The following is a 27,987-nucleotide window of genomic DNA, read 5'->3' as shown; positions in this document are numbered from 1 at the left end:
TTTGTTTTAACTTTTTATTAAAATGCTTAGGATACAGACTGACTTTCTTTTGTAAATGACTGTTTTAACTTTTCCTGAAATAGGACATATATGCACTCTGATAAAACAGAATGAAAAGTCTCAATTCATGGGAGTTCCTGTACAAAGCTCTGATCCTCACTGTTAAGAGCCAAGCTCCTCACAGCAGCTTCTTTTGCTATCTTTTTATAGAACAGTGTTTTCTGTGGAGCAAGAAATAGATGCCAGCTGACTTTTCAATCCCCTCTTTCTCCAGTGGCCCAAATAAACCACTTTCACAAAGAGCTGAGCTGTGTAGAATCCATAGTTTTCTAGCTTGCTACGAAGTGATTAGGGACAAAGAGGAAAACACAAAAACAGAAAACAAGAAAACTAGCACTGCGATCATACTTCTCAAGTCTCTGGATAAAGAAGTATGGGTTACCTTTAGCCAAAGGAAATTAAAAAGTGTGCAAGTTAACTACCTAGTTCATTCACCATTAGCTAGATTTGTTCATTTAAGGCTTTCACCCCTTTCCAAACGAACAATTTTGTTTTAATCCAGCTATGCTTGCTAACAGAGGAAAGGCATGCTCTCCCCAGGTTTATCCTTCACTGAGCCTCTGCATTTGGTACCTGGCAGTGAGAAAGTATACTTTCCTAATAGGTCAGTACTGAAGACTAACAATGAGAAATCCACTAAAGAGTAATACTCTCACTCACCCCTGGAGTATGTTATCCACACTTTCCCTACCCTCACATTAGACACAAGAATTCCACTGAATTTAGTTCAAATCTTTGCATCTTCATCACAATTTTCAGTTTTGAGGAAACTACTTCTAATCTCTCATTAAAGAAAAAGGAAGATATCCACCCATTTTAAGAAAGGCTCTAATATTGGTTAAGATCATGAAAATCCAATTTTACACATGGCACTAAGAAAAAGGAATGCTATAAAAATGATCCTCATCACACTACTGGGCATGCTGAGGCTTTTTATACTGAGTTCTTAATGACAAGTGATGCTGGCTCAAAAAGAACAACACTACACAAAGTTCTTAAGAGTTTCCCCAGCTTATTTCTGGAACGGAGAAAGGCAATTTCATACCAAAAAAAAAAAAAGGTAACCTATAAAAAGAGCTCATGACAGTCCCATAAAAAGACCAAATCCTGCAAGTTGAGAATTTTAAAGCCCACTAAATAAATCTTTCCTGGATCCAAACAAATGCTACAAATGCCAGATTTTTAAGTTCTCAACTCACAGAATTAAAAGCCCTTCAACTGTTAACTGTCCTGTGTGACCCACCTATTCAGAAAATTTTCCCCTAGGAGCTGTGCAAAAGTAACCGACGCACGCCTGCAGTGTAGGACAACATGGGGGATGTTCTCTTTTATGTGGCAAAAGTCATTTTTTTATAACTGAAAATGAAAGAGGTGCTATGGAGAGAAACAGTTTCGTAACAGTATAAAAGCAAAGACTGTCTGAAATCTGTAGCTTTGAAAATAAAAATAATAAAATAACCACTCTATACTGAACACCTCCCACAGTGAACCAACCATCTGCTCTACACATGGCGGTGAGGAATGACCCTGGCTGACCACAGGGGAAGCCTGCCGCCCCCACCAGGCCAGGCCCTGCGCTCCCCTGCTCCACGTGCACAAGGTGGCGCCGCCTCCTGCAAGGCAGTCGGAGAGACGGGGAGCTTCTCTCACTACCTGCTAACTCAACAGGAGTGAGTTCACTTGACTGAGCTCTGGCCTCCAACGTTTCTGTGCATAATTTTATGAAGAATCTAAATGCCATTCACTAGATCAAAAAGAAAAAAATAGAAAACTCTGGACCAAGTAAATTTTGAACTCAAAAAGTTAGGAGGGACACCAATTACATTAACAACACTTTCTTTAAAAAATAGAATCACTTTCTTTTGAAATCAACCACAGTGGTGAGACGTGTTTTTCTTTTCAGGCGCCCCATGATGGCACACAGCTGTACCCAGCAAATCCTGCCAGCTTCCGAGTCCCGGGATGCTGCCCTGCACCAGCACGTGGGGCAGCGTTACCTCCCGACAGTGTGGAGAAGAGCACATGTCACCACTGGGCGATGGGAGAGCTGACAGAGACTCGTGGCTTCTCAACGCCAGACACGGTTGAAGAGCTTTCCTTGTTCTATTAGAAAAGTTCATGAGGAAGCTGTGAATAGGATCAGTCCAGAGAAGTAAAACTCTTTTATTTTCACTGTCCAAACATCAGTCAATGTACTGGGAAAGCCAGCGGAAGCCCTCGCCGTAGCCTTGCCTCTTGAGCACACTGCACATGAACACTTCCATGGGGCGGGCATTCAGCTCCTTCAGGGTCACATTCCCCTAAGGGAGGCAAAACCAAGAAAGGCCTGTTAGCATCCCCATGGTGGAGAAGCTTGAAAGGGTGATCACAAATCACTCTCTTCATTCCTCAAAAGCAAATGGAAGTAGGAATTAATTACAGAAATGTGGTCAAGGCCATACAGATAACTTCCCCAGAGCCTCATGCTTTCAGCACAGTTCTATTCCCAGACACTCTTTGTAAAGAGCCTTTACTTTTAACACACCAGCATCTGGAAAGTTATGACAGCTAACCAAGAAAAAGGCCACTAGGACCCCAGAACCAGCATGCTCTTTGATGGAGAGAAGTCCAAGACTCTTTCGAAATGACATTCTTGGGGCACCTGGGTGGCTCAGTCAGTTAAGCGTCGAACTCTTGGTTTCGGCTCAGGTCATGATCTCAGGGTCATGAGATCAAGCCCCATATAAGGCTCCTCACTCAGTGGGGAGTTGGCTCAAGATTCTCTCTCCCTCCGCCCCTCCCCCCACCACACATGCCCGCTCTTTCTCTCAAATAAATCTTAAAAAAAAAGGGGGGGGGGCGCCTGGGTGACTCAGTGGATTAAGCATCTGCCTTCAGCTCAGGTCACGATCTCAGGGTATTGGGATCGAGCACCGAGTGGGACTCCCGTGCTCAGCAGGGAGTCAGCTTCTCCCTCTCCCTCTGACCCTCCCCTTGCTCGTGCTCTCTCTCTCTCTGCATGCTCTCTCTCAAATAAATAAACTCTTAAAGAAAAAAAAAAGGACATTTTCATTAGCACCAGCATTCAGTAATCTATACTAATAACAAATTATATCAAGGAAATTAAGAATTCATGTTGTATAACACTCACGCAGAAGAGGGGAAACTAAATTAAAGCAAATGTTTCTAGAAAGAAATAGATAATCAAGAAGAGGTAAGACTAAGAAATAAGAAACCATATAAAAAAAAGTCAGAAGGTTATCAGAGACCCCAGAAAAGGTAAGTTTTTAAAACTGACTATGCCAAAACTCCAAGCTGAAAAAAACAGAATTCCTGCTTAACTACAGTTGATCTCGATTTTTTCTCTCATAAGCACTTCTGCAACAGAGTTCTCCTTCCAACTGGAGACAGCATATAACCTACTGATCTGGGAGACTCAGGTTCTATTCCTGGTTTTATCACTGACTTGGCTGTGTAGATCTGAACAAATAACGCTCAGATTTTCCTCATCTTCAAAATGGGGATCACAGTCCTACCTCTCTCAGCAAAGAACACTGAGGATAATCCAATGCTTGGGTTTCAGTGCTTGGAAAGTGATCATAAATGATCACTCGTCTTCATAACCTGAAATCTCCGGTCAAAAACAAAACTGATTTCTGGTTAAGAAGGCCTTCAAAAAAGATTTCTCTGAATTAGAATCAAAAGAGAGTCAGAAAATTCTTAAATTGGTAAGTTTGCCTTTCCTACCAATTTCTTCATCCTCATGTACCTGAGGAAAATTTCATCAGGAAACAGTGAAAGAATAGGCTCCTGCCTTCTGAATGACTACAAATCACCTATGGTAAAACCAATCCTAGGCCCAGTTAAACTTTTGAAAGACAAGTAAAATCTAGATAGCAAAATATGAATGTCTCAACAGCTGTGAATTTCCTTAATAGTATGTCCCCTGATGATTTTTCTCTTACCTTTCCTGTGGTCTGTCCATAAAGCCCAAATATCTCACGGAGTTTTTCTTCACTGATCGCATCTGTTCTGTCAATCTTGTTACCCAAGATAAGGATTGGCACATTGGATATTGTTTCATCAGTCATTAGAGCCTAAAGACAACATAAAAGAAGAGCTAGGTGAGGAATCTATGAATGCCCACCAGATCATGAAAACCACCTGGACTTTCACTTGTCTACAAAGTATCAAATGTAAAGAGAAAATCTGATCATCTTTACACCTGAGTGATGACCTAAAAATCTTCACATTATACAACACTCTTAATATTAGGTAAGAAGCTCCTCAAAATTACCTTGACATTAGGTAAAAATCCCCTAACAGCCTCAAAACAACTGCAACTTAATGCTGTGTCTATTTACAAGGCAGCAGAACTGCCCCAACCTTAACTCTGAGATAAATCACTCAGCCACAGACCGTCCTCAGGCTATCCACTGAGCACAGTCCTAGAAGACTGAATGCTCTGGCTACAGAGCCTCAGAGATGGCGACAGGAAGTCCCCGCATATACTGAGTGCCCGGTGTGTGCAAAGCACTATGTCAGGCACTGAGAGGGATACAAAGAGGGGTTAAGACATATCCCTGGCCTCGAGAAATCCTCACTCTATGTTCATACATATCTGTCAACAAAGCAAGGCAAGTGTATGATTGTCATGATGAACAGGGACAGAATATAAATACTAAAAGACATTCGGGGAAATCAAATGGCAGTGAAAATGGTGGACTTAAGGAAAGTCTTAGCAAAGTTGAGGAACCCAAACTAAGCTCTGAAAGAAGGGCAGGTTTTGGACAGGTGGAAAGGAGAAGGAAGAATATAAGCAATGCTTTACAGTAAGAAAATTCAGAAAGCCACATGGAGAATTGCCTGTCTTTATATGTTGACATGCAATAAAATAGAATGGGAAGGCATGATCAACATTATGATGCCTGTCTGAGAAGTTAGCTGCAATAGATCCTAAAGACCCCAAATCCAGAAAGTACTGAATAGAATCTGTGTGTAAAGGGGTGCCTGGGTGGCTCAGTCGGTGAAGCGTCTGCTTTCGGCTCAGGTCATGATCTCAGGGTCCTGGGACAGAGCCCCATGTCGGGCTCCCTGCTCAGCGGGGAGTCTGCTTCTCCTTCTGCCCCTCCCACCCCCACTCTCAAATAAATAAAATCTTAAAAAAGAATCTGTGTAAAAGAACACATTGAATTCACACAAAGTATGTGTGCTTGGATAAGAGACAATGACCTAGCCTAAGATGGCAGCATCCAAGGAATAGTGCAGCAGGCACTGTGGAGAAAGAAGTGAAGAGACTGACGTCTAGATGGTAAGACAGGTAAGAGGGGCCTGAGCTGGCACAGATTTCAAGCCTGGGAATCCAGTGCCCACTGACAGGAAAAGCTTGGAAAGAAGAGTAGAGCTGAAGGGATAACGGGGAACATACTTTTGACCATCTTAGATTCCAGGAAATGTTAGATAAAATCAGAGTAAGGATGTCATTCATTGATTAAATACTAACCAGATGCCTACTGTATGTCTGATGCTTTGCTAAGTGCAAGGGTTTCAAAAAGAAACAAAAGTAGGTCCCTTCTAAGTTCACAATTTGATGAAGAGACCTACAAGAAAACCAGTAAAGACCACAGACATTGATAAGGTGGTGAGTCTAAGTCCAAGAGGTCAGGGAAAGCTTCCTAAAAGAGGTCATGGCTGAACTCCGGGATCTCTGAAAGGACATTTTTTAATTTACCAGCAAAAGTGGGTGGGGGTCCGATGAGAAAGCCAGGCAGGGACAGCCACTTGTGCATACTGAAGGAAGGACAAGTTGTTCTCTATTGTTTGGAATGTAGTTCAAGGTACGCAATAAAGAGAAAAGAAGCTGGAAAAATAAACAGGAAAGATCAGGGAAGACTTTATGCAAAGTCTTTGCTATGCAAAGGATTTGTGGATTTTATCCAGAAGATGATAGAGATCTATTAAAGGATATTAAATAGGCCAATGATAAGTCTGAAAAGTTCCTTCTAGCATTATAGAATGTGGCAGGGTGGTAGTGAAATCTACAGTCATTCACAGGATCTGGACCACATGTCCAGGTAGATGGCGGGGAATAGTTCCATTCTGGGAGACTGGAATTGGTAGGTGGAGTTCTTTAGTAGATAGTATTATGTATGAGGCTGGAGCTCAAGAGAGGTTTAAACAAGAGAAATCCATATGGGAGTCACTGGCATGTGGGTGGCAGATGAAGGAATGAGAGTAGCCTGGACTAGCCTAGGATACAGTACAGACCCTAGGGAACACCAAGATTTAAGCAGGGGAATGGGTGCTTGTGAAAGCATCTGAGAAGTATTAGCCAGAGAGAGTATACCAAACCCAAGAATGAAAATGGGAATTCAACGAAAAGAGAGAACGCCAATGCCAAGAGGTCAAGTAAGGGAAGGAATGCCCTATAAGCGATTCTACATGAGACCAGAGCTATAGATTCAAGAAACATACTCACAAACTCACAAATAAACGTGGCACAGGTTCAAATCGCCAGGAACAGGAATGCACAGAGACAGTCACAAATCAAATAAAAAGAAGAGGTGCAGGGTGACCCAGTAAGGATTAACAAAGGCAACATGACAAGAACTGTGAAGCCAAGAAAATGCAATGCTGAGAAAGGAGAAAACCTGACAGTATCAAATGCTGCCTGTGACCCGAACTGAAGACTGAGAACAGACTGCTAACTAAGGTCTACGAAGTCATTCAGCGCGAGGGTGGGCAGGCACAGAGTGAGAACCCAGATTCAAACACATAAAGAACCCTTAACCTCTCTCTTAAGGTTTCACTCTCCCAATGCTTCAAAAAACAGGGACCACCCATGATATGTGAAGGAAAAAGGCATTCACTATGCTGGGGCAACAGGCACATACGGGGGAGTGTGGGAGCAAACTGGACAGTCACCCTATGATAGATATAAACAAAGTTAACTTTCTGGAGTTCAAGCTGAGTTTCCTCAGGACACTGAAAAGCAAGGGCTTAGATTTTAAAACACTTTCTTATTGTAACTAGGACTTTCATCAAATGGTAACTGGAATGCTGAAGTATTAGCGCTACTGACCTGTATTCCTTAAAAGAAACAGAGACCAAGAAAAGAAAAAATATAATCATACATTTAGCTCAACTTTGGATTCCATGAGGCGAGGATGATCTGCACAGTCGACCAGAAAGACAATCCCATTAATTGCTGGGAGGTAATTTTTCCAAACCCGACGTGCTAAAAGACAAAGTTTGTAGTTGCATTAATCAAAAAATAATAATACATATTTTGAAAAATATATCTATTTTTTTTTTGCCCTAAAATGGGCAAACCTTGGCTAGGTTTCAATAGCATTCAATTCCATATAGATTCCCCAAGTCCTAACCAGTATTAAATCAGAACAAAGGTATACACTAATGGTGTATGAACTGAATCTGATTTTTTCAAATTAAAAAATCAAGGTTTTCTGCCTGATTTTCGGAAAAACTGCAACATCTGGCAATCCCATACATACCTACCTACATGTCACTAATCAGCTAGAACTGAGTGGTAGCCACCCCTTTAAAGGAAGTCTGGGCTCTTCCATTTGGCAAAGTTTCCACCACTCCCTACTGTCTGACACCCAGTCACTTTTACTCAGTTAAATGACCTACCTCACTCCTAAAGCCAAATTCATCAAGATGCAAATTACCTGTCCACAAACCATTAGTTCCAAGTCAGTTCCTAACTAACCCACGTGTACGTGTACTGACACACCCGCTCCGTCCATCCTCAGGAGATTGGGCCTGACAGGTGGTTGAAGTTGCCAGGCAATTACCTCAGTCCCCCATATTTAACCCAGGAGGCCTTATAAATTTTATTTATTTTTTTGTTTATGCCATGAAGTGATAATGGTTTTAAAGCAATACTTTAATTGTATTATAATTTCTAAGCCATTCATTTCTACTTCTTCCCAGTTACTTTCACTGGGATGAATAACAAAGCATCTCTACATCAAACAGTTAATAATGGTTACCTCTAAAGAGTGGGATGGGGAAGGAGAGGCTGGGGGAACTTCCACCTTTTACCTTCCATATTCATATGCTGAGTGTGTATTCAATTTGTTACATGGAGCCTGAACTACCTTTTTTTTAAGTAATCTCTACACCCAACGTGGGGCTCAAACTCACGACCCCAAGATCAAGAGTTACATGCTTTGCTGACTGAACCAGCCAGGCACCATGAGCCTGGCCTACTTTTATAAGTTAAAATTTTTAAGTTTTTTTTTAAAAAAAGGAAATCTCCAAATATATAGCATTTTAGTAATTTCTGTAAAATGGTGGCTAAGTTATTACGATAAAATAATTCTGTTAAATAAATTTTCCTCAAACAAAATTACATGTAACATATTCCCCCCCCCTTCTTAAGCTATCAAAACCTGAAAGCTAAATTTATCACACCAAATAATACATTAAGTCTCAGTTCAGAGGTCTAAAAACATCTTTCCTGCTGCATTCTCCAAATGGTCTCAGTTCAGTTCTTACAATTGTATTATCTCTGAATTTAAATTTGTAAAGTTACAAATCCTTTTGAAAGAAGCAGAAAAGCCACCATACACCCATTCCTACCCAAATGAAAACAATACAACCTCATTATAGAAAAAAAAGATACAAGATCATCTATAATCCTCCACAGAAACAAACCTACTGCTAATGTTTTCCTATATATTCATTCAATCTTTTTTCTATACAGGTATTTTATGTGATTGTAATCATACTACGTATGATTTTGTGGGATATAAATATTAAGAGACTAAAATAAATGTAATTATATATTAATGAAATCACTGACTATAAAATCATTTGGATCACTCCTTAGATTTTTGGTTAAACTTACTTGGCTAAAAAATTAAAATTACCAATATTCTGTTCTTTTAACTACGCTTTTAAAAAGCTGTATTAGATTCAACCTAATATAATGAATGCTCCAAAAGGAGACTTCTCAACTCAATTTAATAACAAATAAATCCCACAAAATTTCAATAATTTCTTTTTCCTACTTTGCAGAATATTTATTTTCACATCTTAAATGTTTTACTCCTAAGCCTCAAGTCTTGCCAAATGTGAAGTAAGTGTCCATCAGAAAAAGATGCCCCATTCTATGTATCTCCAAAACCCACACAAGATACCTGATAGGAATCTAGGAACCAAATGGACATGGCCTGCATTCGGCAAAAGGTACTACAAGAACAATAAGGTAGAAGGAAATGTTCTACCAATCGCTCCATATGGATAGAGTATACAAAATAGATCAGAGTGGTCACAAGTATATCACTGTATTATTTTTGCAACTTTTGACAAATTTGAAATTACTTACAAATAATAACAATTTTCTACATACTTACACTCCATTGACTAAGGGATATAAAAGAGACATGATTAAATTTGATATTGTACTAGATCTTGTTCAAGAGGAAAAATGCTATAAAGGAGATTATGGAGACAACTGACAAAAAGAGAAATATACACTACAGAGTAGATAAAAATAAAACTTCCTACGTTTGATAACTTAATATGTCTTACATAGAGACTAATAAATTGGGGCAAAAGGTATAAACGAGTGGAGTTCTCTGTATTTATGCAACTTTTGACAAGTTTTACTTAACAATTTTAAGTGATAAGATCTCAATCATAATTTAATCACCATTTAAAAGGTAAAAATGCCACAAGGCTTAAAAAAAAAAAGAGGGTATAAAAAGAACCATACATCAATACCAGTCTTCCACTGAATCATCTCTTACCTTGCTCATGCCCACCAAGATCAAAAGTTGTAAATGTCATTCCAGCAATTGTAAGCTCTTCTGATGCTGAAAAATTGTCAAAACAGAAAAAAGACATAAACTCTTCCATCCAACAGGGCCCAGCTCCCAGTACTGTAAGCCAATACACATGCAAAACTTAATGAAGCTTTTACCTTGGAAAGAAAAGGATACAAGGGTGAAAACATTTCTTAAATTATTCTAAGAAGCCAAGTTTCTTTTTCTCCAAAGTGTCTACTGCTTCTCAGAAGAAGACATGGGAGATGTGTCCCCTTACAGGACTAGTGAGAATACTGACAGAGTCCCAGAGGGTTAGATTTAGGGGTATATGACCTGAGTGTCCTACAGGGAATTTTTCTCAAGTGAGCTGTCTTTTGAGACCTCAAGAAATGAATCAACTGGGGATTCATCCCCAAACCGTGACATTGACCTTCAAATATCAAAAGGTCACCTGGTATTTTCAAACCTACTCGGATGTAATGTTGGAACATGTTGGCCCAATCGGTCATCTTTGAGCATGTGTAGAAGAGTGGTTTTGCCTGCATTGTCCAAACCCAAAAATACAAGTTTTCCAGATTTCTTGTAGAGTCCTAAAAAAGAAAAAAAATTTAACATAATTTTGCTTTCTACTTACCAAAGGCTGCTTGTATTTAGATTGTTGGAGGAAATGTACAAAGTCTGAAACCTATGATATATTTCAAGGAAATGGCTTTACCTAGGAACTGGAGCACACTGCTGAAGCCATTGTAGATCCATTCAAAGATGAAAGACATTATTAATGCTTACTACCTGTAGAAAATATGAAAGCAGCAAACATTAGCTTTCTGAATGCTAGTACAGCTCTGGAGAAGTTAACCCTTATTCGGTAGCCCTGATGTTTATTGTCCCATGTTTTCAGGCGTAAGAAAATAAAGGGTTCTACACCCTGGAGGGAAGTCTCTGGGGTACTCAGATCTGCACAAACTCCCGATTTTCTATCAGTTTTCAATCTATGATACTCCAAGGACTAGGAATTAAAGATATACTCTCCTCTTTTACTGTGAAACTTTCTCCTCTCATTCACATTCCCTAGATACATGGCTGCTGTCTATACCAGTTAGCAAAACCTCTACGAAATCAGTCCCATCAATAATCTAGATCAAAATGTCACATCGATACACTAAGCAGAAAATAAGAATGAAAAGCATATTAACCCCTCCTTGTAAACAGCTCTAAAAAACAGTCACCAAAATCCTAATGGCTGACATAATTTGCCCTGCCCCACTTACCAATGACTATTATTTTTTTAAAGATCTATTTATTTATTTGAGAAAGAAAGAGAGCTCACAGGAGGGGGGAAGGGCAGAGGGAGCGACAGAATCTCAAGCAGACTCCCCACTGAGCAGGGAGCCCTGAGCTCATGACCCTCATGACCCGGAGCTGAACTAAGAGTCAGAAGCTTAATTAACTGTGCCACCCAAGCGCCCCACTAATGCTATGTTTCTTAACAATACTTATTTAACCCCTCTTGCAGATTTGTGTGTCGACTTATAAAAAGAAATGATATCACTATTATGGAGAACCATGAAGAAATAAGAGAATCTTTTCATAATGTGAGTAACCAAGACCTAACCCATTTTACAAATAGGGATTTTCTTAAAATAAGAATACTTGTTCAGGGCATAGAAGTAGGTTCCTAGCCAAGTACACACACTAATTAGTACTAATATTAAGACCACTTTTCCTACTGTTTTCCATAAGCCTAGACAAAACAAAAGATGACCCAAAGCTACTGAAAGGTCTACATACACTGGTAATGAGCAAGAGGACTCTGAAAGGAGTTAAGAGGGTAAGATCTAAAGCCCGTGGTGGTGTCAAAGTTTCTCAGGTTCAGCATTTTCTGGTCACTGAACTTTTGCGTCAATATCTCAGATTTGGTGGGGAAAAAAAAAAAAGAAAGATCCCCCACTTTCACTCCTCTCCATCAGCAAGAGCATGTGAACACAAGGCTCCACTAGATGTGACCAACTGCTATCAAATACAACTTTCATGAACTTTTGTTTTAAAAAGTAAACAAAAGTTTACTTTTGTTACTTTTACTAGTGACCTTAACAGGGTTATCCACAAAAACCCACCTATATTCTTTACTCAAAGAATGCTAGATAAAGAAGTTGAAAAGTTGAGGCAATACATGTTAATTTGAGGGCTCCTGGCTGGCTCAGTCAGAGGAACCTGTGACTCTTGATCTTAGGATCGTGATTTTGAGCCCCACATTAAGGGTAGAGACTACTTAAATAAGTAACTAAATAAACTGAAACATATATATATATATTATTTTTTTTCTATCCAGTGACTGAGTTTTGTTTTGTTTTTTTAAAGATTTTATTTATTTATTTATTTATTTGAGAGAGAGGGAGAGAGAGCACAGAGGAAGAGGGAGAGGGAGAAGCAGACTCCCTCCTGAGCAGAGAGCCTGATGTGGGGCTTGATCCCAAGACCCTGATCATGACCCGAGCTGAAGGCAGACGCTCAATCGACTGAACCACCCAGGCGCCCTGAATTTTTTTTTTTTTTTTTTAAATCAGGCCTGGGCGGCTGGGTGGCTCAGTCGGTTAAGCGTCTGACTTTGGCTCAGGTCGTGACTCCAGGGTCCTGGGATTGAGTCCTGAGAGTCCTGCATTGGACTCCCTGCTGCCCCTCCCCCCTGCTTGTGGGCATGTGTGCTCTCTCTCTCTCTCAATTAAATAAATAAAATCTTTAAAAAAAAAATAAGGCCTTACCTATAAACCTTAGGGACTGCCTAATGCTTATTTTCTATGGCTCTTAACATGCAAGGCCAAATGAGGCTTGGGAGTTTGGGTGAAAGTAGAGGCTAAGGCAAAAGCTTTTATAAAAAAAATACTAACTATGGGGTTTTTTTTTTGCCCTTTTCAGTAATATTAAAATATATTTTGGCAGGGGCGCCCAGGTGGCTCAGTCGGTTAAGCGTCTGCCTTCGGCTTGGGTCATAATCCTGGGGTCCTGGGATGGAGCCCCTCATCGGGCTCCCTGCTCAGCAGTGAGTCTGTTTCTCCCTCTCCCTCTGCCACTCCCCCTGCTTTGTACTCTCTCTCTCTCAAATAAATAAAATCTTAATATATATTTTGGAAGAGACCAAATTTAGCATGTTAAATAATTTGGTAACTTAGTCGGCACTTTAAGAAGTTTAATGACTTAAATACACTTACAAAGCTCCCGTTTTTAGGTTTCCTCTGTAGATAAGTAAAAGAACAATGTGCCTCTTCTCTGCAATTCCCCCAAACCAGTCATCTTTCCCTACTTTTCTCAGTCTACAACTTGGAGAAGTGAGGCTCACCTTTACAGAGAACCTCTCTTTAAGATCACTCCTACTCTGATCACTCCTTTAAAACCCACTGTTACATATTCATTTGTACTACACAGGGTTACAGTCAATACTTTATTATAGACTCTTTGTGAAGTTTTACCACATCGTTTTAGAATTCTTCCAAACTCAATGAATTCTCCAAAGGTGACAATGGGAAAACCCCCCCTTTAAGGAATTTTTCATGGTAACTGAGTTAGTTTGATTTTTCCAATTTATCTCCTCCTGACATTCTTGCTTTAAAAGTCCCTCCAAAATGATCTATGGAAAAGTGCTTGAAGAAACTCTTCAGGTGATGTTAAAAAAAATAATAAAAACCATTATCGGATGCAAAGTGTTGCACTGTATTGCTACCCAAAGTTAAGGAAATGGCTTCGGTGGATCCTCCATCCTTAAGATCTTAGGATTTGTACCCCTCATGAGTAGTTTTACAGTTTTATACAATGCCTGCACATACATCTCATTTCAACCTCACACAAACCCTACTGGGCAGGAGTCCTTAGTTTTCAACAACAAGGAAAGGATGCTGACACTCCTAAGTCAGCTGGCTTAACCAAAACTGCTCAGCTAAAAAAGTGTCAGTGCCAAAACTGAAACCTTCCTTTTTAAATGCCAAAGCCAAAGCTCTTCCTGTTAATATTACATAAAATTCAAATCCAAATCACAAAACTGCTTTTAAAGAAACATAAAACTTCCTTAACCCACCAGCTAAACAGATGATAATCTTCTAAAGTTTTCTTCCTTACAACTTATCATGTCTTCTGAGTGGTATTTTAATAACTAGCATTCTATTTATTTCCTATCCTTGATCCACTCTACCACCTTATGGCATCTTTTGGCAAATTAGCGTACTCTAAAATTTAAGAACTCTAAACTACCACAAAAGCACTGCCCACGTACCCCAAACTAAAATTTGCAAATTTCAGGAATGACATCAGAATGAAGTAAATAAAAAAGAGGAGCACTAGCCAATACTGACCATTAGCCAGTAATATATGCATTACTCTCTCTACATACTCATTATTTCTTACGCATACTCATTACAACTTTGAGACACCATTCCTGGGACCCATCTGGGATAGCAGGCTGCTGGTTTTTAGCTAAGAAACTATGCTTAGCTGCAGGGTAAATATCAAAGGTCAAGCAAGCCCCCAGGCAAAGCACCACAGGTACCCTGTCACGACCTAAGCAGAAAGATCGAGGTAAAGGAGAAAAGACAAGAGCAAGGGAGATACTAACAGAGACAATTTATAGTGCCAACCCTCACAAGTGCACTCCTGACCTCTAGGCTAGAATCATGAAGAAAACACTAATCTATACCAAATGCACACGAAGGAATTTTTCCACGCACTGAAGAGAGGGAGGAAAAGAAGGTGGAAAAAGAAAATACGGGGTTCGACTCAGGGCATCTGACGATAACACAGAGCTGAAAGTCAGGGAGGGGGGTCCGCACTGGACTGGGAGTCAAGGGATCCGGTTCGAACATTCCTCTTGCTATCTGCCGGGCCTTGGCCAATTCACTGCCTCGCGAGCCTTATTATTCCCCAGGATGCAAACCAAGGATAGTCATCAAGGACTCCCACCCGCCCAAGGGCTGTGAGGCTCATCCGACTCGGGATGTGAAACCGTTCCGCAAACCTGAAAGCACAGTACAGACAAGAAAACTGTTATCCCGCCCAGCAGCTGCGGGACCCCCGAAGGAATGCAGATCGACCCGATACCCCAAGGGCTGTCAGGGAACGGAGCAGACCTGCCAAGTCGGCCCGTCCCCACCCAGAACCAGCCCCGAGGCCCCACAGAACCGCCTGCGTGTCACTTCCCCCCCCCACACACAGCAACCCCGCCTGAGCCGGCCTCCGCCCCGACCCTCCCCGCCGTCCGCCCCAGCCCCACCGGCCCCTCGGCTCCTTCCTTCGCAGCAGCTCCCCGACTCACGGCCAAGGGTCCTCCTCCGGCGGCGGCGGGCGGCTTCGACCCTCCCTCACAGCACACAGCCCAGCAGCAACCGGGACCGCCAGCTATTCGCCGGATATACGTCACACCCCCTCCCCCGGGACTTCCGGGCGCGCGCTTGCCCCCGCCCCCTCGTAGCGTCACGGCGCTCTGAGACGCCGGGGCCGCCTACAGACGACTCGGGCCGCGGAGGGGTGGGCCTCAGGCGCGCGGAGCGATCCCGGGGGCGGGCCGGCCTTGGCTCCGCTCCCTCCCGTACGGAGAGCACGACGCGCGAGACGTGGCAGCGCCGCGGCTCCGGGGGCAGGGCGGGAGCCTGGAGTTTCGCAGTGCACCTAGACGCTCGGGATCGCAGCTTCTAGTCCGACTGCCGTCGCAGACGATCTGGCAAAATCCGGGGCGGCGACAGGTGGCTAGGTAGGTTCTCGGACAGAAGAGTTGCCCCAACAGCCCTCCACCTAGGGTGGATCCCGGAAAGCCTTTGCTTCCAGTCACAGTTCTCTGGGATAGCCTATGTTTTGGAAGAACAGCTAATATTCATTGAGCACTTACGTTCCAGGCAGTGCACTGAGTATTTTGCATGCATGCCTCCCCGTATTTGGCCTTGATTACAGCCCTTATGAAGCGGATACTGTTATTTTCCCCATTTTGCAGATGAGAGAACCAAGGTTCAGAATAGCCCAAGCTCACAGGCTAGGAAGTGGCAGAGCAGCACGTTGGCTCCTACTCTGCCGTCCTTCCCAAGCATTTTCTCATTTAATTCTGAAGACAGCCCTACGAGATTGGTATTATTACTCCTAGTTTACAGATAGGAAAACTAAGTCAAGTGATAAGATGAATGATGTTTTTGGACAGTAAGACCCAATATCATAAACATTTCAGTTCTCCTTAAGTACAATTATAAATTTAACATAATTCCCATAAAAAAACTAATAGGATTAATAGGTTTTGTGTGTGTGTTTTAAACTACCCTGTTTTGGGGCGCCTGGGTCGCTCAGTCGTTGGGCGTCTGCCTTCGGCTCAGGTCATGATCCCAGCGTCCTAGGATGGAGCCCCACATCGGGGCTGCCTGCTCAGCGGGGAGTCTGCTTGTCCCTCTGCCCCTCCCCCCTGTTCGTTCACTCTCTCTCTCATAAATAAATAAAATCTTTTTTTTTAAGATTTTATTTATTTATTTGACAGAGAGAGACACAGCGAGAGAGGGAACACAAGCAGGGGGAGAAGCAGGCTTCCCGCCGAGCAGGGAACCCGATGCGGGGCTCCATGTGGGGCTCGATGTGGGGCTCGATGTGGGGCTCGATGCGGGGCTCTATGTGGGGCTCGATCCCAGGACCCTGGGATCATGACCTGAGCCGAAGGCAGATGCTTAACAGCTGAGCCACCCAGGCGCCCCTAAATAAAGTCTTTAAAGAAAGACTTTGGTACTAGTGCATGAAAAGCCAAACAAACCAATTAGAACAAAATACAGAAATAGACCCAAATATGTGCAGAAATAAGATTTAAGTGGCATCTGGCAACTGCAGTAATACTCAGAGGGAACTGGATGGACAAGCTCACTACTTTCCCCCCTCTTTTAATCCTGTGAGTCTTCTGCATTGAGTTTGAATCTTGTCCAGATACAGAAAGCCATGCTCTGAGGCTCCTCCCCAGCTCTGGGTAAACCAGGAGAACTGTGTCCATAGGGCTTGGACCCCCCAGTGTGTGTACCCTGGAGGCATGGGGCTGCCCTAGCACAAGCTGTTGCATTGGAATTCTGGCCCTGATAGAAGGCTGGCTGCAAGAGGTCGGGGTGGGGGGTCCCAAACCACAAGGATGGCTTGGGGGGCTCAGGAAGAAGGACGGAGCACATAGGAAAATTATCAGGAGAGCTGCAAACTCTTCTTACCAAGTGGGCAGCCTTGAGCAAGTTGACAGATGCCTCAGGCCACAGGGTACCCAACTCTAAAATGAGTGAAAGAAGGATGTTGTACATGTAAGCAATTTTTCCAGAGTATGTTTTCAATAAATGTTTCAATTATATGTTTAAAAATAAATACTAAAAGGGTTGGGACAATAGGTAGTCAAAAACAAAACAAAACGAAAACCTAGGGGCGCCTGGGTGGCTCAGTCAGTTAAGCATCCAACTCTTGATCTCAGCTCAGGTCTTAATCTCAGGGTCATGAGTTCAAGCCTCACATTGGGCTCCATGCTGGGCATGGAGCCTACTTAAAAACAAACAAACAAACAAAAATATTGCCTAAACACTTAAGCAAAACATTTAGTTGTATTTGACCGGAAGGCTGTTTGAGCCCAGCCTTGCTTTCAAACGTAACCACGTGTTTTCTTTTCGGGGTTTTCTATATTGATGTGTCTGGTTGTTTTGGTTTTTTTGTTTGTTTGTTTTTTGTCTGTTATGTCTTCATCAAAATAAGAAAGTAAACCTGTAATTCCTAACTGAAAAAAGAAATGATTGACACATTCAACTACAGAAAAATAGGAAAGTTTTATATGACATATAGTGCTGACATAACAGTGATGACACCATAAACCCAAAAGACAGCAAGTTGGGAAAAAATATGCATAATCACATCACAAGTGAAAGGTTAGTATGAAAAATACTAACTTGTTAGAAAGATAGGCAAGGACGGGCACCTTGGCGGCTCTGTCGGTTGAGCGTTTGACTCTTGGTTTGGGCTCAGGTCATAATCTGGGGTCGCGGGATCAAGCCCTGTATCGGGCTCTGTACTTGGTTCGAGTCTGCTTGGAATTCTCCCTCTCTCCCTCTCCATCTGCCCCTCCCCCTGCTGACACACACACTCTCTCTCCAAAATAAATAAATCTCAAAAAAATTTTTAGAAATATAGGAAAGAATAGGACCAGACAATTCACAGGAAAGAAATATAAATGGGTCTTTTAGGATAATAAACCAATAATAGAAACAGAGGAATTTTATGTAATTCTCCCCACTCTGTTCTTACTCCCCTACACATGCTCAATACTATTAGGTAGACAGGACTCAGAAGCTAAAATAGAGATTGAAAGACATGTGTCAGTCATGGCTCTCCAGAGAAACAGAACCAGTAGTATATATATATATACACACATATATATACATATATATATGGATATGTGTGTGTGTGTGTGTGTATACACACATAAATACATATATATGAGGAGATTTATTAGAGGACTTGGCTGACATGGTTATGGAAGCCAAGATATCCCAGATCTGCCATCTGCAAGCTGGAGAACCAGGAAAGTTGGTGGTATGATTCAGTCCAAGCCTGAAGGCCTTGGAGTGAGAATTAGGGGGCTGCTGGTGTATGCCCTGGTGTCTGAAGGCCCTAGAACCAGGAGCTCTGATGTCTGAGGGTAGGAAAGGTGGATGACCCAGCTCAAGAAGAGAGAAAGAGAATTTGCCCTTCCTTTGCATTTTTGGCCCATTTGAATCCTCAAGGGATTGGGTGATGCCTACCCACATTGGTGAGGACAGATCTCTTTACTCAGTCTACTGAATCAAATGCTAATCTCTTCCAGAAACACTCTCACAGACACACCCAGAAATATTTTACCACCTACCTGGGCATCCCTTAGTCCAGTCAAGTTGATACGTAAAATAAACCATCCCAGCATCTATTGGAATTGTCAACATGGAGATAATGGGTGAGCCTGATAAATGCAGTTTTGGGGAATGGGTGCTGGACTGGAATGACCTAACGAGAGACAAGGAGAGGAAGAAATGGGGCAATGACCCTGGACAATGCCATTAGAAATGTGGCTGTGAAGGAGAGGAGAGACCGGGGATCCAAAAAGGCATAGATGATGAAAATTAATATTCTTTTCTGCTCAGTGGTAAAAACTGGAATACCATCTGTGTCAATATTTAAACGTTGGTTCAAATCTTGAGAAAATAAACATTTGACCTTTGTCATCTGGAGGATTGCATATAATGTTGATTAGAAAAATCATCCTGAAAAGCAGTCTGTTTTATTTTATTTTATTTTATTTTATTTATTTATTTTTTTAGAGAGGGAAAGAGGAGGGGCAGAGGGAGAGAGAGAATATTAAGTGGGCTCAGCACAGAGCCTGGATGCAGGGCTCAATCTCAGACCCTGAGATCATGACCTGATCTGAAATCAAGAGTCAGACACTTCACTGACTAAGCCAAACAGGCACCCCAAAAAGCAATCTATTTTAAAATTTGAGGAGATGAAGTGTTAAAATTTCCAAATGTTTCCCCTTTGACATCATCTAGAGGCAATTAGAAAAACATTTACTTCTTAAAGTAACTGTATGTTCCCCAGTTTACAAAGGAGTGGGAAAGGGCATTTAACTTGAAGTCCTTTCCTGAAATATGTTTTTATAAATTTCTGTATATCTAGGTTCTAATTGACTTGGTCATTATAGTTATACAAACATAAGTTTTACCTTAGATTTCCCCCTGGCCAGGGAATCCTTCCAAAACTGAATGGGTTTTGGAGTCAGAAAAATCACTAAAAGAGAACTATTTTTTTCTATTGTATTTTTATTCCAAATAAACTCCATGTCCTTCTGAATGGTATATTACTTTCTTCATCCTTTGTTATATCCTTGTAAGAGTTGAGGAACCTGATAAGCAAAAATGCCCCTTCCCTTACTCTTTCCAAGATGACTCAGGGAAAAAAAGGCAAATCAGAGCTCCCTGGTTCTTCAGTGAAATTACCTTCAACTCCCCAAAAAACTAGATCAAGGCATATACACTGTGATGGAGATTTTCAAGCCTTTTTTGTCCTGTTTGTATTAAGAATAATGCCTTATCTTTGTACCAGTGATTTTACATAATATCATTTCATTCCAATCAAATATAGCACTCTCAAAAAGCAAACAAAAATGGGCAAAGGGCTTGAACAGATCTGTAAATGGCCAAGAAACATGAAAAGATGCCCAACATCGTTAATCATCAGATAAATGCAAATCAAACTGACATAAGATACCATCTCACCCATTAGGATGGCTAGACTGAAAAACAAAACAGAGGGGCGCCTGGGTGGCTCAGTCGTTAAGGGTCTGCCTTCGGCTCAGGTCATGATCCCAGGGTCCTGGGATCGAGCCCCGCGTCGGGCTCCCTGCTAGATGGAGAGTCTGCTTCTCTCTCTCCCTCTGCCTGCCTCTCTGCCTACTTGTGCTCTATCTCTATCTCTCTGTCAAATAAATGAAATCTTTGGGAAAAAAAAAATTGAAAAAACAAAACAAAAAAACAAAACAAACAGAAAATAAGTGTTGGCAAGGAGGTGGAGATATCGGAACCCTTGGGCACTGCTGGTGGGAATGCAAGATGGTGCGGCCACTGTAGAAAACAGCATGGGGGTAGCTCACAAAGTTGGAAATAGAATTACCAGGATGCCTGGGTGGCTCAGTCAGTTTAGCGTCTCCCTTCGGCTCAGGTCATGATCTCAGGGTCCTGGGATCGAGTCCCACATCGGGCTCCTTGCTCCACGGGGAGCCTGCTTCTCCCTCTGCTTGCCGCCCCCCCTGCTTGTGCTCGCTCGCTCTCTCTCATAAATAAATAAATAAATAAAATCTTTAAAAAAAATAGAATTACGGGCACCTGGGTGGCTCAGTTGGTTAAGCGACTGCCTTCGGCTCAGGTCATGATCCTGGAGTCCAGGGATCGAGTCCCACATCAGGCTCCCTGCTGAGCAGGGAGTCTGTTTCTCCCTCTGACCCTCCCCCCTCTCATGTGCTCTCTCTCATTCTCTCTCTCAAATAAATAAATAAAATCTTTAATAAAAAAAAAAAATAGAATTACTATCTGATCTAGTAATTCCATTTCTTTGGTATATATCCCAAAGAATTGAAAGCACGTCTCAAAGAGATATTTGTACACCCATGTTCACAGGAGCATTATGAACAGTAGTCAAAAGGTGAAAGTAACCCAGGTGTCCATCAACAGATAAATGAATAAACAAAATGTGGTATGTACAAACAGTGGATATTGTTCAGCCTTAAAAGGGAAGGAAATCAGACACATGCTACAACATGAATGAACCTTGAGGACATGCTAACTGAAATAAGCTAGTCACAAAAAGGTAAATACTGTATGATTCCATTTATATATGAGGTACCTGGAGTAGTCATATTCATAGAGACAGAAAATAGAATGGTAGTTGCTAGGGGCTCGGGGGAGGGGGAATGGGGAGTTGTTTAATGATTACAAAGTTTAAGTTTTGCAAGATAAAAAAAAATTCTGGAGATCTTTTCCTTAACATTGTGAATGTACTTAACATTATTGAACTGTACGCTTAAAAAATGGTTAAGATGACAAGTTTTTAAGTGGTAAAATACGTGTATTTTACCACATTTAAAAAGATTTTTTTTTTTAAGTTTTATTTAACTAATGTCTACACCTAATGTGGGGCTCAGACTCAGAACCCGAGATCAAGAGTCGCATGCTCCTCTGACTGAGACGGCCAGGTGCCTCTAAAAAAATTTTTTTTAATGCACGTTTCATTTGGCACCTCCAGCGTTTTCATGAATTTGCTTGTCATCCTTGTGCAGGGGCCATGCTAATCTTCTCTGTCTTCCGTTCCAATTTTAGTGTATGTGCTGCTGAAGTGAGCACGGAACCTCCCGCATCTTCAGCTTTCTGTGCCTGGTCCGTTTGGGCATCTCCATTTTCTGCAGGGTTATTCCCAGCCTCGCCAGGATTGGCTTTCCCTTTTTTCTCTTTGGGTCCCTTCTTTCCCTTCTTTGAAGGAGCCTTTCCAGGTGTAGGTTCTGGCTTTGGAAGAGCAGGTTTAGAGTTGGAGGCATCAGGATGAACTCATGTTTAGCTTAATATAGACACAGATGGCTGTACATGGAAATATTTATAGATATATGTATATACACAGGTTGGTATACACACATATATTTCCTTGCTCTGTCAGCTGAGAGGACCTAGAAGCAACAGCAACTCAGTAGCAGTGAGCACACCTAGCACCCAGATCTTGGCTTCTAATACCATTCTCCAATAAAAGGAACCAAGGCTCCTTGGAGAAATGGCTGATTCTAGGGTTGGGGCAGGGAATACACAAAAATAAAATTAAAAGGCAACCTATGGAATGGGAGAAATATTTACCAATCATATATCCAATAAGGGATTAAAATATATAAAGAACTCATACAACTCAATAGCAAAAAACCAATCTGATTAAAAAATGGGCAGTGGATCTGAACAGACATGATTCCAAAGAAGACATACAGATGGCCAACAGGTACAACATCACTAGTCGTCAGGGAAATGTAAAACCATAATGAGATTAGTAGAATGGATTTTATCCATTTTTAGATGGATATTATCAAAAGACAAGAAATAACAAGTGTTAGCGAGGATGTGGAGAAAAGGGCACCCTTGTACACTGTTGGTGGGAATGAAAACAATATGGAGATTCCTCAAAAAATAAAAAATAGAACTATCATATGATCCAGCTATTCCATTTCTGGTGTCCAAAGAAGATAAAAACACAATCTTAAAGAGATATCTGCAATCCCATGTTCACTGCAGCATTATTCACAATAGCCAAGATATGGAAACCACCTAAGTGCCCATCAATTGTTGAATGGATAAAGAAGATGTGATATGTATACACAATGAAATATTCGTTCAGCCATGAGAAAGAAGGAAATCCTGCTACTTGTGACAACATGGATGAATTGGAGACATTATGCTGAGTGAAATAAACCAGAAAAAGATAAATACTGTATGATATCACTCATATATAGAATCCAAAAGAGCCAAACTCCTAGAAACAGAGTAGAGTGGTGGTTACCAGGGGCAGAGGGGTGGGGAAATAGGGAGATACTGGTCAAAGGGTACAAACTTCCAGTTATAAGATAAATACGTTCTGGGGATCTAAGGTAGAGCATGGTGATTATAGTTAATAACACTGTATTTTATACTTGAAAGTTGCTAAGAGAGTAGATCTTAAATGTTCTCACCACAAAAAAGAAATGGTGACGTGTGAGGTGACGTGATGGAGGTGGGAGCTGACGCAGCGATGGTAATCGTTTTATAGTGCATAAGTGTATCTCATCAACATACTGTACACCTGAAACTTAACAGTGTTATCTGTCCATGTTCTCTCAACCAAACTGGGAAAAGAAAAAGATTGAAAGAGAGAGAGAGAATAAGAGGGAGAGGAAGGGAGAAATACGTGATGGTATTTATGTATTTATGCTAAATGATTACTATTTATAGGGATGTATAAAAGAACGTTTTTTGAAAATGGGCTCTGGAATCAGACTGCCTGGGTTTGAATCCCAGTTCCTCCACTTAACTCATTCTGTAACTTCGGATAACTTATGTAATCTTAATATGCCTAAAATGGATAATGATAGTGTCTACCTCATTATGGTGTCTCTGGTGGCTAGTACAGATCCTGGCATATAGGATGTGTCTGATGAAGTTTGTTCAATAACTGACAGAGTGGATGAACTAATGACTTTTATGAAGATTGAATAAGATTATATAATTTTAGTTTGCTGGCACAATCCAAACATTGATTAAAAGTTGAATATTATCATCAACATCCTCTTCAGCCTTAGGATCCCTTCCTTTGCACGGGCTGTTCCGTCTGTCTGGAACACCTTTCCATCTCTTCTGTGCCTTGTTGCTCAAGACCCAGGTCAAGCAAACTCCCCCTAGTCAGCCTTTTCCAGGTGGCCCCTTCTCGTATTGTCCCTCGACTTCTTTTCTACCATTAAAGCACCTCTGAGGTTGGTTTACACTGATTTTTGTTTTTTTCATGATGGCTTTATTGAGATGTAATTCACGTATAATAAAATTCACCCATTTGCAGTGTACAATTCAGTGATGTTCAGTATGTGCATAGAGTTGGGCAGTCATCACCCCAATTTTAGAATATTTTCACCATCCCCCGAAGAAACCCCATACCCATTAGCCCCACTCCCCCTCACTCCAGCCTCTGGCAAGCACTAGTGTACTTTCTGTCCCGATGGATTTTTCTATTCTAGACTTTCATGTAATGGACTCATACAAAATATGGCCTTTGTGTCTGGCTTCTCTCACTCAGCACCATGTTTTCTAGGTTCATCCAAGTTGTAGCATGTGCTCGTAGTTCATTCCTTTTCATGGCTGAATAATACCTACTTCGTGGTTATACCACATTTTACTTACCCACTCATCAGTTGATGGACGTTTGGGGTATTTACACTTTTTGGCTATTATGAATAATGCTGCTATGAACATATGTACAAATTTTGTATGGACACATCTCTCTTGGTATATGCCTAGGGGTGGAATCGCTAGGTGATCTGGTAACACTATGTTGAACTTCTTGAGAAACTGCCTGTTTTCCAAGGTGGCTGCGCCATTTTGCATTCCCACCAGCAGTGTATGAGGAGGTCCAATTTCTCCATGTCTACAATCATTTTTTTAGTGTACCACCGTACCAGGGAACTTCTTGACGGCAAAGAGTGTGAAATTGTGGTTTTCTGTCACCCCAGCTCTCAGCCCAGTGCCAGTCACAGAGAGAAACTGTCCCCACCTCTTCCCTGCTCCACAGGACTATAGCAGAGTCATAAAGACAGGATATCTGCCATGTTAAAATAGATGCTCGAGGTAGGAGTGGACTACTTTATTACACAAAATGCGGACACTGAGAAGTAAAAAGATCTGCCCGATGTCACGCAGGGCCAGAGCCAGAACTCAGGACTCAGGACTGGCGGCACGGAGCTCTTTCCTACAGTGCTCCACGAACTGCCTCTAAATTTACTCCAAGACCAGAGGAGAATCAACTTTGGCTCCAGGGATCTGGTGCCAAAGCCCTAGGACGGAAGCCACAGATAGCAAATTGCCCTGCAGTAGCATGTTTCTCTTCAAAATGCCTGGAAAGCCCACATTCAAAAACCACAGCATGTCTGTGTCTTTGAACCTATGAGTAACCTTGTGATTATTCACCCTCCAGTACAATTGAAGCCGCATGTCCCTGTGCAGAGTCTGCGCTGTGGCTTTAGGGCCCCTGGGCACAGGCTGCGTCCCCGGGGGCTGCCGGAGCCTCCGTGTGGAAGGCCATGCATCACTCCACGATGGTGCCCTCTCAGACCCTCTGTGGAAGCGGGCAGGCACCAGCTGCTGGCTATCAACTGGAGTTGTACAACGACGCCGTTATGTTTCTGTTTGCAAAGGCATTCCGAGAAGCATCAGGGTGTTACTGAACTCCCACTATGGACTCAGTGCTGTGCTGGGTGACAAGGCATAAACGTGGCCTCTGCCTATGAGGAGCTGGCAGGCTGTTTAGGGATCCCAGCTCCGTGCTCGCCATGTATTTTAACAAGCTAGGAGGAGAGACAGGGATGCTAGGGAGGTAGACTTGAAGCAGGAATGCGGGACAGCAATGCCATCCGCCTCCGCAGGGAGGGAGCAGGGGGGCAGGCCAGGGCAGGATGGCCCCAGGTGCACGGGGGCAGCAGTGAGGAGCCGCACGCCCCGCTGGAACATCCACACTACTGCTCTAAGGTGGAGGTGCGGGTGTGAGCTGGAAGAGGCCTTCCGGGGCACTCAGGTCAAGCCCCTTATTTCCCAAGAATGGAAGTTGTGCATGGAAGGTGACCCAGCCCGTGAGTCTCTTGAGACCCCCTGACAAAGTGCAACCAGTATTATGTGGCTTGCCAGGTGAAAGAGGAGACCAGCTTGGCACTGGGGAGAGCCATGGGGCTGGGATGGTGTCACATTCCCAGCCCTTCGCAAAGGGCTGGGCCCAAGGCGCTTTGAGGCCTCAGGCAGGTCACGTGGCCTCCCTGGTTCCATGTTGCGAGTGAATTAAATGTGATGAAGTACATAAAGCATATAGAACAGGGCCTGATACTTATTTCGTAAGTACTCACAAATGGGAGCTATTTAAAAAAAAAATTTTTTTAAGTAATCTCTGCACCCAATGTGGGGCTCAAACTCACAACCCTGAGATCAAGACACATGCTCTATTGATTGAGCCAGCCAGGTGCCCCCAAAATGGGAGCAATTTTTGTTGCTACTGTTGCTGTGGTAATTGTTTGCTGATTATCGCACGCTGATTATATTACAACTTGCTGGGAACTCTTTCGCTAATTTGGGAGATTTATGACTAGAGCAATGGTTTCAAACATCGAGGTATGTTAGAATTACCTGAGGGGAACTGGTTCAAAATTAGATTTCAGGGCCTAGCCCCTCCCAGTTCTAATTCAGTAGGATATATGTATATATGTGTATATATATAATAAATATAAATAAAATGTCTGTATCTATCATGTTATCTATATATGTTATCTATCATATATAATATGTATATTACATATATTGTATGTATTTACTTATTTTTTATAATTATCTCAGGTGATTCAGTGCTGGTGGCTCAAGGACCACAGGGAGAGAGGCTGCCTTGCGGACCCTGCTTCTTCCACGCTTATCTCTACGTTCCCACCCCCTGAGATAATCCTTGTTAACTGTGGTTGGTTTCGTTTGTTTCCAGAAATTGTCTATGCCCTTACAAGCATATCCACTAATACATCTCTTTTCCCCCATGCTCACTTTGTGAAAAACACAAATAGGATCACAGGATAGAGCAGGGATTGGCAAATGTTTTCAGTAACATGTTGAACAGTAAATATTTTCGGCTTTGCTGGCCATATGGTCTCTGTCCCAACTACCAAACTGTCCATTGTAGCTTGAAGGCAGCCACAACAATTCGCAAATGAATGGGCGTGGCTGTGTTCCAGGGCCGCTTTGGTTGCCAGACGGGCAGCAGGCGGGATTTGGCCCGCCAGCCACAGTTGGCTGCTACAGAGTACAACTATCACTCGGCTATTCTGAGTATCTTTTCCCTATCAGCCCATGCAGTGACTTTATTCTTTAACTGCTACATGGTACTGAGAACATATTTAGCCACTTCTCAACTGGACAATTAGATATTTTTCCAGGTTTTGCTGCACTAAACAAAGCTTCCATACCCTGTGCGCTTGGTTGACTATTCTTTTGTCAACTGGAATGAATTCTCAGAGCAGAATTGCTGACTCAAAGGGTAAGTGTGAGTTTAAAATTTTGACAGAGACTGCCAGATTGATCTCAGGCTCCTTTTTAAATTCAGATTGCCACATAACCTTGTGATTTTCATTGCTTAATCTTACTTCTGGTGAATATTTTCTGTTAGTTTAAAGGTTTTGTAATAACGAAAGATTCCAAAGACCGACAGAGGGAACAATGAACTATGTGGCAACGGACTCCAGTTGCCAAATTCTTTAATAAATACTTGCCTACCATGGAGCGATTTGCACAGCATTCTTGTCCATGTAGAAGCAAATTTCCTTCTGCCCAGACTCCCAGAAAGCAGTAGGGGCAGCTCTTTCTCAATGTAAAGAACATTCTGTGCAAAAGCACAATTTAAGCCCTTGCAGAGCAAATATGCGGATCAGATAGGATATAACTGCTTTACAGCTATAGCCCACGCACGCCTAGGCTCCGTGACGGTAAAGATGGATTGGATTTCCAATGGGAGTTCTCCATCAGACCCTTTACACAGCTGGACCAATGTTTCAGATTCTCTTACCTGGAAAAATGCACTGATCACACTCACTGTTGTTGAGATTACAATTATGAACAGTCAGCCTCCATTGAGCCTCTGCTATGACCCTGGCACCGGGGAAGTCCTTCACCTACATTCCTTCCACCCTGTGAGGATGGCTTCATGACCATCTTAGAGATGGAAAAACTAAAACTCAAGTAGGTTAAGTAATTTAACCATGGTGATAGAGTCAGATTTGACTTCCAAGTCCACGGGAAAAAATACAATCATTTACTGCATTGAAACGTAGCAAAAACCTTGATGACTGATCCTAACTATTGGA

The 27,987-nt window shown here is 42.1% G+C and overlaps 1 protein-coding gene, 1 long non-coding RNA gene and 1 pseudogene across 3 annotated transcripts; 1 reads left to right on the top strand and 2 right to left on the bottom strand.

The window, feature by feature from the left end:
* Positions 1-15,258, bottom strand: SAR1A (secretion associated Ras related GTPase 1A). Of its 2 annotated transcripts, none has more exons than XM_036122867.2 (7): positions 15,133-15,258; positions 10,552-10,625; positions 10,307-10,426; positions 9,819-9,884; positions 7,173-7,276; positions 4,005-4,136; positions 1-2,360 (listed from the first exon to the last, which is right to left on the bottom strand). In XM_036122867.2, the coding sequence occupies exons 2-7, from the start codon at positions 10,607-10,609 to the stop codon at positions 2,244-2,246; spliced, it is 597 nt and encodes a 198-aa protein (XP_035978760.1). In that variant the 5' UTR covers positions 10,610-10,625; positions 15,133-15,258; the 3' UTR covers positions 1-2,243. The 2 variants fall into 2 exon arrangements, with proteins under 2 accessions (XP_035978760.1, XP_077933760.1); XM_078077634.1 differs by lacking the exon at positions 15,133-15,258 and adding an exon at positions 15,091-15,109.
* On the top strand, positions 15,253-27,406 carry LOC118555007 (uncharacterized). Its single transcript, XR_004926753.2, has 2 exons — positions 15,253-15,567; positions 26,480-27,406. It is a non-coding gene; the product is annotated as an uncharacterized LOC118555007 (long non-coding RNA).
* LOC118555011 (U6 spliceosomal RNA) lies at positions 21,593-21,730 on the bottom strand (annotated as a pseudogene).
* Positions 27,407-27,987: the final 581 nt, after the last annotated feature.

The sequence above is a fragment of the Halichoerus grypus genome, chromosome 7 (genome assembly GCF_964656455.1).
Source record: "Halichoerus grypus chromosome 7, mHalGry1.hap1.1, whole genome shotgun sequence".
NCBI classification, from domain to species: Eukaryota; Metazoa; Chordata; class Mammalia; order Carnivora; family Phocidae; genus Halichoerus; species Halichoerus grypus.
This window is presented reverse-complemented; position numbering and strand designations above follow the sequence as displayed.

Excerpts from the sequence above, each read along its gene's own strand:
- SAR1A (XM_036122867.2), bottom strand. The coding sequence starts at position 10,609 with ATGTCTTTCATCTTTGAATGGATCTACAATGGCTTCAGCAGTGTGCTC. Across the intron at positions 7,277-9,818 it reads TCTTGGTGGGCATGAGCAAG|CACGTCGGGTTTGGAAAAAT; the intron begins GTAAGAGATGAT and ends TTTGTCTTTTAG. Across the intron at positions 2,361-4,004 it reads ATGGACAGACCACAGGAAAG|GGGAATGTGACCCTGAAGGA; the intron begins GTAAGAGAAAAA and ends TGCCTCCCTTAG.